The sequence below is a fragment of the Passer domesticus genome, chromosome 15 (genome assembly GCF_036417665.1).
Source record: "Passer domesticus isolate bPasDom1 chromosome 15, bPasDom1.hap1, whole genome shotgun sequence".
Taxonomy (NCBI): Eukaryota; Metazoa; Chordata; class Aves; order Passeriformes; family Passeridae; genus Passer; species Passer domesticus.
This window is the reverse complement of record NC_087488.1, coordinates 4,288,259-4,301,118: the sequence shown is the minus strand read 5'-3', so window position 1 is coordinate 4,301,118 and position 12,860 is coordinate 4,288,259. Positions and strand designations below refer to the sequence as shown.

Genomic DNA, 12,860 nt, shown 5'->3' with positions numbered 1-12,860 from the left:
CAGAACTGCTGAAACCTGCTCAAAGCAGATCCCAACAGGCAGAGAAAATCTGGGGTTCCTCTCTCATTGCTTGAGCTGCAGTTAGAACTCATATTTGACTTCAAATGAGACTAAAACTGTCACGTCATCAGCACAGGAGGCAAATGAAAAGCAGTCCTCTGCTCTCTGGCATCCACCTCCTGAGCTGTATTTGTTTATCGCACCATGAATCAGGACAATTCTTCGCTCACAAAACACCTTGAGGGAGATTTCTGTTAAAGGCAGTAAACAAACACCTTCACCAGTCCACAGGGCCTGTGGAATTCACCCCAGAGCCCTGGAGGAGCTGGGGATGTGCAGCTGTAACCCCTCCCCATCACCTGCCAGTCTGGGGAGCTCCCAGCTGACCAGGATTATTCCAACCTGCACAAAAGGGCTTCGGGAAAGACCCTGCAGCTCTTTTAGTCTATCCTCAGCACCTGGAGAATTTTATTTATAGAATATAGATTGTACTGGACACTGCTGAGAGGCTTTTCAGTCACTCAAAAGGAAAAAAGCTCTGCCCACCCCACTTTCAGAGGGCTCAGGCATGGCTCAGGCACGGCTCAGGCACCTGTGGCACCACATGCATGAATGTGGAGCTGGGAGCCTCTCACATCATGCTCACAGTGCACAAAACAGAAGAAATAAAGAGTCTGTGGAAAAAAAACCCACAAAAAAACCCAACAAAAACCAACAACAACAAAACAACAAACAAACAAAAAAAAAACCACAACAAAAACCAACCAAACAAAAAGCCTCACAAAATAACCAAAAAACCCAACCAAAGATTAAAAAAAAAAGTAAAAACAAAACAAAAAAAAAACACCAAAAAAACCCCCCAAAAATCCATAAAAAACCCAAAAAAAGCTCCCAAAATCCCACAAACAAAACAAACACAGAAGAGAGAGGGGAATGGGTACTGCTCTGTGGGGAATGCTTAGAGTTGATAAACATTTATATCCCAGGCATGCATAATTTTGAATCTGGTGCTTTTGGTAGTAAAGTGACAAAACAAAGGAAGAGGTTGAAAGGGCAGCAGGAAGGCATAAAAAAGTTACTAGGACAGCAATTAGTAGGGGGACACTTGGTGTAAGGCATAATAATGAACAACACATATTAATAATATATTATATACTTTGCCTTTTTAAAACTTCATACAATTCCTTTACATAGATAACCTCAAATAGCTACAGGAAAAAAACAGAGATTGATATCATTCCTTTATACATCTTTCCATTAAGCAAACTGAACCCAACAGACAACCTTTCCATGAACTTACTCACTTCCATATGTTTCAAGACTGATAAATCATTATTCATTCCTCTAAGCACAAGGGCTTTCTTCGTTCCTATGGATAGGGAAAAAAACACTTTTTGGACAATGAAAAATTCTGTCTTTATTCTTTCTCCTACTCCTTTTCACACAGCCCTTACTCTGTCCCAGGATAATGAGAATTGAGTATAAATGAAATAAAGGGACTTCCATCTATTTCTATGAACAAAATAAAGCCTTTTTTTTTTTTTTTTTTTTTGTAATCCAACATCTCATTTCAAAAAGGAAATAGCTTCGAGACTTGCAAGCTTTTTAAAGTACATGTCTGATTCTACAATGGTAGTGTAAGAAAATCACACTCTTTAAAAAGGAAGTCCTACATTTATGCTGTTTGAAATATTTTCCCTACCTCATGCTTTCCTTTGTTTCAATTATTTCACACAAACTTCTTTTTCATCATTAAACACTCATGTTTTCTGTCTCTAAAGTAGAGAACATAAAATTTTCTTCATCGCATATTTATAAAAGCATAAGCCACTGAAGACTGTTTCTAGGGGTCTCTGTAACTCTACCTACTATAAGTACTCCTAGATCCTCCTTACTATTCAGTTCTGAAATAATTAAACCTTTTTGGAACAAATAAAACACTGGACCTTGATACCTAAGAGCTACAGCAAAGACTCAAATTGTGCTCACATTTCTCCACATATTCTTTCATTTTAGCCTTGCCCTTAAAATAACTAAAACTATATTGCCAGAGCACATTTCAAATGCTACAGCACACAGCTAACAGAACAAATAACTCAGTTAGAATGTTACTCATTGTTTGCCTTTATTTCAGAATAAAGTCAAATATGATTTATCCCCTGGCTGTTTCATTTTCTTTGAAACTTTGCAATTGGGATTTACATCTTCTGTGCTGAGACAAGCAGGTTAAACAGCTTCTGCTGTAGCATTTGCTAGCTCTGCATGGTGTTTCTTTCCACGAACACAGTGTTCACTCCACTCGTTCCTTTGCTCTCCATTCCTTTTTCTCTCCCCCTCCAGAGCATCACAGGAAGGGCTGAGGTTGAAAGGGACTGGAGATCACAGTCCATCCCCCTGCTCAGAGCAGGGCTTAACAAACCCAGAGCTTCACTGAGAAAACCCTCCAAAAAACGCCTCAGCAGAAAAGAAATCAAGAGAGAGAAGACAGCCTGCAGTGCCAGGATGTCCATGGAAAGACACTGAGGATGGAACTGGTTATTTCAGGGCTGAAATGTGTCCCTTCCCGCTCTCCAGCTGCACTGCACAGAAATGCTGACAGGGAACCCTGCAGCCAGTGAGGTGTTGGTAAACAGCAGCTCTCAGTGTCTCCTCCAGACAGCAAAAAGAAAATAAAAGTAAGGAAAGAAGAGGAAGTAGACAGAGGAGCAGAAATGAATCGAGTTCAGTAACTGACCAGAAAAAAAAGCTGCAGGGGAAATGGAAACAATTAGGAAAAAAAATAATGAATTCCTTAAGGTTGTTTTGAGAAAGCACTGAGGCATATGTCACCAGGAGGTAGATCTTGAGGAAAGGTGGCAGAAGCAGCAGTTTCTCCAGCAGAGCAGGAAACAACTTACTTGGCTCTCAGGAACACAGAATAGCTGAAGAAAGGAACCAGAAAGAAAAGGGAAACCAGGATTCTGAAAATCTATGGCAGAGACAAGAGGGAGAGACAGGAATGGATGGTGTAACATGAGATGATAAAATGGGGAGTACAGAGGAGAACAAGATGACACAGTGGGAAAACAAAACAGGGGGCAGGGTTTACAGATGAATCCGAGTCCAGAATTTATGGAATTATTGTCATAAGATGAAAAAGGGGATGACACACACAAATAAAGAGAAAAGCCAGTGACTTCAAACATAAAACAAGGTAACAGCTGCTCTCCTGTTTCACTAAGTTGGATCATTTACCACATCCATATTTCAAATAGTAATTAATTAAGTTGTACTGGAGCCAACAACAGCAGGGACTCTTTATTAATGAATGCATAGATCTGATAAACAACTGTGCTGAAGATGGATTTTACTAGTAAACTTTAGCACTACCATTTCCTATAAGAATGAATATGCATAAAACAGTGTCTCTGAAGGTTTTGAAGGTATGAGAAGGAAGAATCCAGACACTATTGCATCAGCAGCAAAGTTCTACGGGGTCACAACTAAATGATATCGAGTTCTGCAATGATATCAACTTCATGATACACGAACAGTATTTCAGCATTTCAGAAAAAAGAAATTAAAAGCTATAAAAAAACAAACCACCCACCAGAAAACACCACTCCTCCACCCAAACAAACAAAAAAATTATTTATTTTTCTATACTAAGCTTAGGAAATTGGAGCACTTTTCTGAGAATGATCAGAACTCCCTGGCTGCTGTTCAATATGCAAACAAGTCTAATTACTCCCTCTGGCTGGTACCAAAATGTTTGACTCCTGTCAGGGGCAGTTTTTCACCTGGAATCCTGCAGAAGCTGTTCTGTTTCAGAGCTCCAGGCAAAGCCAAGGAATGCACATGCAGACCTACCTCTCAGGAGATGGGATGAGCACCTTTCAGCACCAGAGTCTCCTCAGCTCCACAGCACCCAGCTGGAGCCTTTGCATTGCTCAGTCTATGTGGGCACCACTCACTTTGTTGAGCAATAGTTGCTCCCTATTTTTGGAATAAGGTTCTACTTTCTTGCTCAGAAAGCTGAGTTTAGCTGTAGGCTGCTATTTCATTCCTTTATTAAGCATCCTTCAACACATTCAGTATCCAAAAATTTATTCATCGTAAAGAAGGAGTTTGGATACAAAACTGGTTTTAAAGTTTAGCCCCAAGTTTTCCAGATCCTTAGCAATGGCATTTAAGTCACACATAAAGCTCAAGGAAAAGGTCATATTTTTCAGCTTTCTAGGAAGGAAGGAAGGAAGGACAGAAGGATGGAAAGACCTAAGCCACAATTGCTTAGTCATCTGAGCTCAGAGCCCAGCCACCCAGAGCAGAAGCAAGAAACACGAGAGAACCATGTCTGTCTTTCTAAACAAATCTGTTTCACATTTTGCAGGCAATAAAAAAAAAAAAATAGAAGAAAGACGAGTCAGTGTGCAGCTCAAAGCAGGAGAGAAAATCGTGAAGCTGTAAAACAGAGACTGTGGAGAATCAGTTTTCATCTTTTCCACCCACTTTGGGGTGAACAGGCTACAGCAGGCCAGAAACAAGAATTTCTACCTTGCCCTCAGCATGGCATGAAAAAAACCCAGCAATCCACACATTTCATAAAGCACAACTGGCTGCACTTTCTTTCCATTCTGTTCTCTGTACCTTTCATACAAGGCTTGCTATTTTTTTTTTTTTTTTAATCCTGTAACAAAGCTTTTTCCTGCATTATTCTTTCTCGGAATCACCCTGTATTTATTAATTGTTAATTTACACTATCCATGACAGAAGTTCTTATTACAATCTGATCAGTAAAAATCCACTTAAACCTAGTGGCATGCCCCACACACCCTTTTATCAAGATTATTAGCATTTGTATTTTATCAAGCCCCGAGAGGCTCTAACCAGGATCACAGCCCCAGTGGCAGCACAACACATCAAGGATTTGAGATAGCCCTGCCCAGGGAGGTGAAGTGGCACTGATTCCCCTGTCACAGGCACAGAATTGTGACACTGCAATCAAGTGATCTGCCTGAGGAAACCAGGGATGCTGCTAAAAGAGATTAGATTGAAATCTAAAATCCTTGACACCTAGCTAAGTACACATGACAAGACTGTGGAGAATGCTGGATCTTTGCACCTTTCTGTAATAAAACCTGAATGTAATCTAAATAGATTTATACCATCTGTCTCTTGAAATGAAATGGATATGAATTTTTATTTTCTAGGCTACTTCTACTATCGACTACTTGCCCTTATACTTCTAAAGCTGAACACAGAGTGAAGGTATTATAACCAATACAATCTTTGTTTCTATCCTTTGAGACTGCCTAGTAACACCCATCAATATCAAACCTTCACTTAAAACCAACCATCATATGAAAACTGAAATTCCAGCACTCCTGATGCAAGTATTTATAGCAAACTTTGTGAGAGAGCTGCTAGCTGGACTAATCCTTACCCTGACATTTTGGAATATGGGATTAGAAGTCTCTCCAGCTGCTTTCTTATGAGCCACAGTGTTAGTGAAGTGGCAGGAAAAAGGGGAATGTGTGCATCCACTGAAATCAGAGGCAGTACTTCCAGGCTGATATCACATTTTAAGAATATCCTGGGTACTTTCAGTGCAAAGTTCTGTCATTCCCTCAGTGCACACATCCTCAGCATTCAGAAATCTTACAGGAGAAATCGTGACTAATGGAGCACAAGGCAGAGCTTCAGAAATCTGCCCTGTAAATGAGAGCTAGAATGAACAGTCACTGCTATTGGAACCCAGAGCTGGGGCCATTTGCAAGGAACTAAAGCCAGATGGGGATGCTTAATTTACTTTCACTTAGCTTTGGTGCTCTCTGCATAATTCTTGCCCCAATCCCCTCAACACTCTCAGAGTATTTTGCATAGGGAAGGACATTCTGGCATGGAACACATTAATCTTCATATACCAACAGGCACAATGTGTGCCAATAGACACAACAACCCATCATGGTAGAATTTATAATGTCTCAGCTCCTCATTTATTTTCAGCAATGGAATAAGTCAAAAGTACTGCTGAAAAGAGTCTGTGTTATTCAAATTACACTGTCAGCATTTTCCTCCCTCCCAGTTTTAGTGTAAAGGTAAAAAGATGTGGAAAAGAAAATAATTTCTGCCATTCAGAGTGCCCAGAGCCTGGACAGAGGCATGAGGATTGGCAAATAAATCAGGAATTTACACTCTCAAATATACCCACAATATTTTGTTGTAAAAGTTTAAGTCTCAAGTTTCTATGAGTTTTCAATGTGCTACTTAACTTCCTGACAGTGAGGAAGTTACTGCTGTGACTAAACTGCAGAAAGGCATTTTCTAAATGTCTGTGGACACGTGCATGGGAGTACATCTATTATATACATTAAAAACAGACCAATTCACAAGTCTTAGCAACATTAAACAAGATGTTCCACTGTAAATATCTAATGCTACCAGAAAGTTCACTCTGTTACATTTAAGAACAGATGTTTTGAAAGTAAAGATTTTTACACAGCCTCATACTCTAAAGCAGAAAAAAGCTGAGTTATAATCAGCACTTTTATATCCTCTAATAAAGTCAAAGTAATTTTTAAAACACAGTTTAAAGAAGTGGATTTCAACACTGAACATTTTTCTTTCTTTTCTGCATGCATTTTCAGATGTTAGCATTTATACACAGGTTACAACATGACACATTAATATATCAGGGTTATAATTAGTCTTTGCTGATGTCACCTGAAGACCACTCATTTCTATGCAAGGCTTCTTTCCATTTAGAAAACTTTGACAGAAATCATATATCAATCTTTTCTTCTCTAAACTTTATCCCATATCACTGACTTAAAAGTAAATAGCCCCTAAAACAAGATGGCATGCACATTGTTAATACCTTTTGCTGAGAAGATCAGCCACGTGTAAAATAGGTGTGTGTTCATGTAATTGGCTACAGTATTTGGCTCCATGGTTAAATGCATGATTTCCTCTAAGAGAATGCCAGTGTGGTCTGCATCACATTTTCTACTTCATAAAGATCCAATGAGCTGTGACCACAGGCTCCCCAACTTAATGGAAAGTTCACTTGGTGACTTCTGAGTTTAAATTGTCCCTTTCTATGCGAATCAATAGATTTAAAACACATTAATGGATCTCTTCCCCAAAAGCTTTAATCCCAAGAGATTTAGAAAGTAGATCTAACTCAGATTTATCACTCTTGCAGCACACCAAACCCAAGGTCCTGCCTCTTTATAATATAAAAAATAAATAAAATTAAATATTGATACATATTAGCAATTATAAATACATAAATATTTATAAATAAATAGAAATAAATATTTATTTGTAATAAATAAATGAATTAAACAAAACTGAATCATGGAGACACCTCCTTGGTGCAAACTACACACTTGCCCAGGTATTCAGCGATTAGCAGCTTTCAATATTTCCTTTCTAAAATGTTGGAAGCTGTCTTTGCAAAGCTGTGAAGTTTTTCTAAACAGTCTTTTGCTGCTCAAAATTTATTTGCTCCCAGCAAGAGCACAAATGTCTGAATGATACAGTAAATTCAATTCCTTGTACATAAAGAAAGATGCAAAACACCCACATGCAGTTCTAGCAGAGAATTTCTACATCTTTGCAGGCAAAGAACTCTCCTTATACGAAACAAAATTTTAAAAAGGCCTAACTTTTATTCTTGATTTTGTTGTATTTTTAGATGGCTACCTCAATCAACAAGAAAATGAAACTACAAAAAACCAAGGTAGTGCATACCTAGAGTCCCACTATGCTCACCAAGACTTGAAACATTCTATACAGAAATGTAAGTTATATCAGCATTTTTAATAATTTCAGAAACCTTTAAAACCCTATCACAGTCTAGGAACATCAGAAAATAAATGTAGGGGCTGTGTGTGAGTCAGGAAAATAAGGAAAAAGGGTGGGACTGACATGGACAGTCTCAAGGCACCTGGAAAACACTGAAGCAGGAATTAATGAACACATTCAAATAAATTTTGCCAGTGGACAAATTAAGATGGGGAAATTAAATAAAAGCACTTAGGAGAATCAAGGTAAGGGTTCTACACACAGAGAGGTTCCCTTCAAGCAGCAGGTGCTTGGAAACTTTTGATGATCATCTCCAGAGACTTTTTGTCACAATCACTGAGACAAAGTGGAGTCAAGAAAGAAGAGAATTAAAACAGTAAGAACCCGGAGTGAATGTCACCTGAGGTCAAAAATGGAAGGTTTGTGTTCTGAGGAAGGGGAAGAACACTTAGTGCTCTTTTGGAGCAAGCTGAAACTTTTAAGACATTAATTGACTCCAAAAGAGAGCCAAGCAATTCCTAAAAAAGAAGGAATATGGTACCTAGGCCCTCTTATAAAAGAAAATAAATTTATGAGAAATCAGCTTTTTCAAAGCACAGCACCTAAAATGGGAACTGAAAGTACCAGCCTAAGTGCAAAATGAGAACCACAGAAAAATCAATGATTCCAATTTGTAAAGAAAGCACAAATCAAATATTGTTAATATGATATATAAGCACAATATAAACTATTTGTACTACACACATTAAGGGTAAATTGCTTGAATAAATTCTATTTTTATGAAAAAATACGGCAAACAATGTGCTGACATGTCAGGAAAGTAAAAATAATAACTCTGACATTCTTAGTACTATATGTTATTTCCTAGTGATTTCCCAGGATCGTCTGTTTTCACTTCAAGCAGCTGTTTAAATCCCTTTTTGCCTCACCAAATCTAGTTTTGTGTTACATTCATTGTATAATTTGTGCAGTCTAATACTTATACTATTACTATAATCCTCACTTCATTGCAAACAAGAAAGAGAGGCAATGCTTTTCCATTTGGAATTTCAGGAGGTGTTGATGGTTTCAGCAGGGGACTGTGAGTTTTGGGAACGAAAATAGTGTTGGTTGCTTATTTTTTTCCTTCCCTCTCAAAGCAAGCAGAAACAACTTTTTGAGAGGAGAAAAAAAAGAACAATCCCTGACACGGCCAAACAGAAGAGGAATATGTTAGCACACTAAAAAAGGTCAAATCCAGCCCCAAGGATGAGAGAACAGACCTTGTGAAGGGTCCTTCTACTGGCAGAAGAAGCCAAATCTGCTCCTCAGCCTGGGCTTTCACACACTCCACATCATCCCCTGCACTGATCAACTCAAGCCCCTCTGTCTCCTCTCAGCCTCTTTTTAAATTCAGGCTGCAGAAAAAAATCTTAAGTATTATTTTGCAATAAAAGTCCAGATTAATATAAAAAGAGGTTTAGGGGGTTTGCCTCTGTCCAACAGCTGAAAGACAATTTAATGTAATAGCTCTGGAGAGCACATAGAGAATGAACTGTAACTGAGGGCATAAACATCTCCATCATGGAAATTATCACTGCCAAAGTATCCTTCTCACAACCTCACAATAGTAAATAGATGGCCATGGGTTTGCCAAAATATACATTTTCTTCACCCAGGCACTGTTTCTTCCCAAAGGGTCTGAAAAGTAAGAACATCATGGAAAATGGAATGAAGAAGCTTAGCAGCTGCTGTCCACAGAGGTGTTTGACTAGAAGATGAATAGAAATAAAAGGTTGTGATTAATCTTGGAAGGAGCAAGGAACAATCACTATGAGGGCTACATTTTTAATATGACCTTACTTATAAGAACTTATTGCAGAGTATTAATTCTGCTTATCAAATATGCCTCGTACTCAAATACTTCATTTTATTTTGTCGAATCATTAAAAATGCATCACAAATTGAAAAGTAAACAACCAGCTGCCACTGAAACACAGTCAGTTTAGAGCTTAATTCTGAACGGGATGGAAATAACCAGGGTAAATACCTGTATAATAAAAAATGACTCATCGTAGTTGCAACACTATCACTTTTACTGCTTTTTCTACAACTTTCAGGTAGCAAAATAGGCTGAGCAGCTCAGCCTCCCTACTAAAATGAATACACAGGTCCATGCGGATGTTTGCAAACCCTTCCAGGACAGAGCTGCAGAATAATCAGGGCCAGAAGGACAGGCCTCTGGAGGTCAATGAGCTCCAGCTGCAGCTCTTGCTCAAGCTGGACCTACTTTCACAATGAGCTCAGTTTTCTCATGCCCTGTCTGGTCACACTTTTAGTACCTTCAGCTATAGGAAGCCCCCAGTGTCTCTGGAATCACTGTGAAGAGATTCCTCCTCCTCCTCTTCTCTCCCCTTTCCAAGGAGCATTTCCCCAGTGCTGCCTGCAGCCAGTGCCCCCCTTAGAGGATCCTCCCTGCCCCTGCCTCCTCTCCAGCCTCTTTGGGAGAGTGACAGCAGTGCCCAACATCTCTGCTGGGACACGAACTGCTCCAGCCTCCACCCAAACCCCTTCTGGCCCTGAAGGCCCAGTGGGACATCGTATTCTAGACACAGCTCCAAGAGGGCCCAAAAAGGGCAAGAGCAATAGTTTAGCCTTCCTTAGGTCCTACAAAAGAATCCTTATTTAAGTGTTAATGCCAGGATGATGGGAGCATGTGGAGATGAGATTTTAATGGTGCACAGCAACATGAGGATCTCCTCTAATGAAGATCATGAGGAGTAATACTACTGCTAACAGGAACACCCATGTGCTCCTCACTCAAAACCAAGGGTGAAAATTAAGGAAAACTGTCACTATTAGTTGTTAAATATCTTCATTAGAGAAGAACAAGGATAATTACTGCTCACAGAATTCACAGTTTGAAAAATCCTCATCCATTTTCTCTCCTGTTGATGCAGCACACACCAAAGGGCTCACACTGGGGGCATTTCTGCACACAGCAGGGGAGGAAGGGGAAAGAAAATGCACCAAAGTACAATAGAATGCTTGCCTCAAACCAACTTCCATCACTTTGTCTGTCCCAGAACCAGACAACATTCTTACTAAGGTTGCTCTTGCTTGTTTTTTAATAAAATATGTTTGGAATACAGAACACTACACAGCTACTGCTTCAGCCACAGTTCACCTGTTGCAGATTTGCTGAAAATAAGCACAGACAGACCCTTCTTGTTGGCTCCATTGTCAGGGAGCCCCTCTGCCTCCAGCCCTGTGGATAAGAACACCTTCGATGGCCCCACTGTAATTAGCAGGCCTGGCTGGCGAGGCCGGGTGGCTAAAGGACAACACAGCAGCCTTGAAGGACATTTCTAATCTTATCAGAGCTCCTCGGGAGGAAGAAATACACCTTGTGCCTGCACACAGCCATTAGTCAGGGGTAAGCAGCCCCTTGACTTGACGCGGTGAGCAGCCGCGTTATCGCCGCGCCGTTCGTCGTTCAGCGCGAGATGGATGAGGCCCCGGCCAGCCCCAGTACCGGCACTGCACACACTCCCCACAGAGCCTGCAGGGCACAGGCATCCCCACGGAATGAGTCACTGCCTTCCCCTCATGCTGGAGGAAAGGCTTGGAACAGGGAGGTTTTTTACAAATAAGTCTAATCTCCTTGTACGGCTTGGCCTCTTCTGAGGACCCGCAGCAGCAAAGCTTTTGCAGTCCTTCTCCTTTTTTTTTACCCATTATTTTCAAATAAATAAATGCAACAGATCATAGTTTCCAATTATAATCCATTAGGTATAATTGTTCAAGCTGCATTTTGAGGGTAAGGGTTTCCTTATTCTAGTCCTTCTGGTTTTTAGGTTTTAGAAAATATTTTTTAAAAATTCTAAAACCTACTTCACAGCAATTTTACTGGTCCTTCTAATTTACTGTTCCCAATTATCATCATCTACTATTTTTTAGTAATAACTCTAGTGTATACCACAAACTTAAGAATTTACATTTTCCATGTATATTGCTAAGACTTGTATATTTACATTTTAAACCATTTTAATTGAATCTTATGCTGCATAAAGCTAAATTTTTCAAAAGTTTCATTTCCTGTAATTATTTTATGTTTAGGCTATTACCTTTTTGCACAACAAAATCAACAACACACAAGTAATTATATTTCTGAATTGTACCTTACAGATTTCCATGTTTCAAGTATCTACCACTGCTCAAAACTTCCTCCATTTCCAGAGCGTTAATAAAGAGGAAAGAGTCTAGAAAGTCACACGATTTACAATTGTTAAATCATCGTGAGTTTCAAAGTAACTGAGTTACCTCACATCTACTGGCTACTTGCAAAGGATTAATAAATGGAATTTTAGCAGAAGAAACATAGACCAAAAAAAGTACAGTCAATGTACAGGTGATTCCCAGTGTTCTTAGAAAATTCCAGCTGAAAATTCCAGCATGCAGCATGCTCCAGGTGCACAGGGTGGCACTACTAAAGGAGTGCTCTGCTGCTAGAAAGCAAAATCAAAATCTCTATTGAAACAAATATTGTACATTCCCCTAGCAAAGCTAAAAGTCCAACTAATCTAAAAGAGAGACCAACAAGAAAAGTAACAAATGGAAATAGCAGGTGGATGTGAGCAGGATTTACAGGCAACTCTTTGAAGAGAGGGAGGTTTCTGTAGTGACATTAACTGGGCTGAAAACGAGTCACAGTCATGCTTTTCCATCAGCATTTCCTGTCTCCAGGTGTTGCTGTGCACTGCAACAAGGCTGGGGTCAGCTCTCTGAACATAAATGTCTGGTGCCTCTTCCAACACTGGGACATCCAGCCTGGGCTCCATCTGCTCCTTCAGCAGCACAGCCTGGAAATCCAAGGTCAGGTCTACCAAATCCCATTAAAAACTATGCAAGGTGGAAAATATTTCAAGCATAAAACCACATAAGCAATTATTTTCCAGCTATTATTTTTATTTCTCTATTTCTATTTGTACTGATTGCACTTATTTTAATTATTATCTCTGCTGATATTTTAGCTATTAGCAGCAAGCAGCTATCAGCAAGTTTTTTTTGCCTCTTTTCTCTGTCAAGACATT

General features: G+C 39.5%; 1 protein-coding gene across 18 annotated transcripts in view; it reads right to left on the bottom strand.

The window, feature by feature from the left end:
- The window catches only part of RBFOX1 (RNA binding fox-1 homolog 1), a 1,139,646-nt gene that overhangs the window by 693,000 nt on the left and 433,786 nt on the right, over positions 1-12,860 (bottom strand). The window contains exon 1 of one of the 18 annotated variants that reach the window (XM_064390371.1): positions 1,305-1,355. The exons of the other annotated variants lie outside the window; for them this stretch is intronic. Coding sequence (XP_064246441.1) covers positions 1,305-1,340 — 36 coding nt within the window. The 5' untranslated portion in view covers positions 1,341-1,355. Of the gene's footprint in view, positions 1-1,304; positions 1,356-12,860 lie in introns of those variants that run through there. 18 annotated transcript variants of the gene reach the window in all.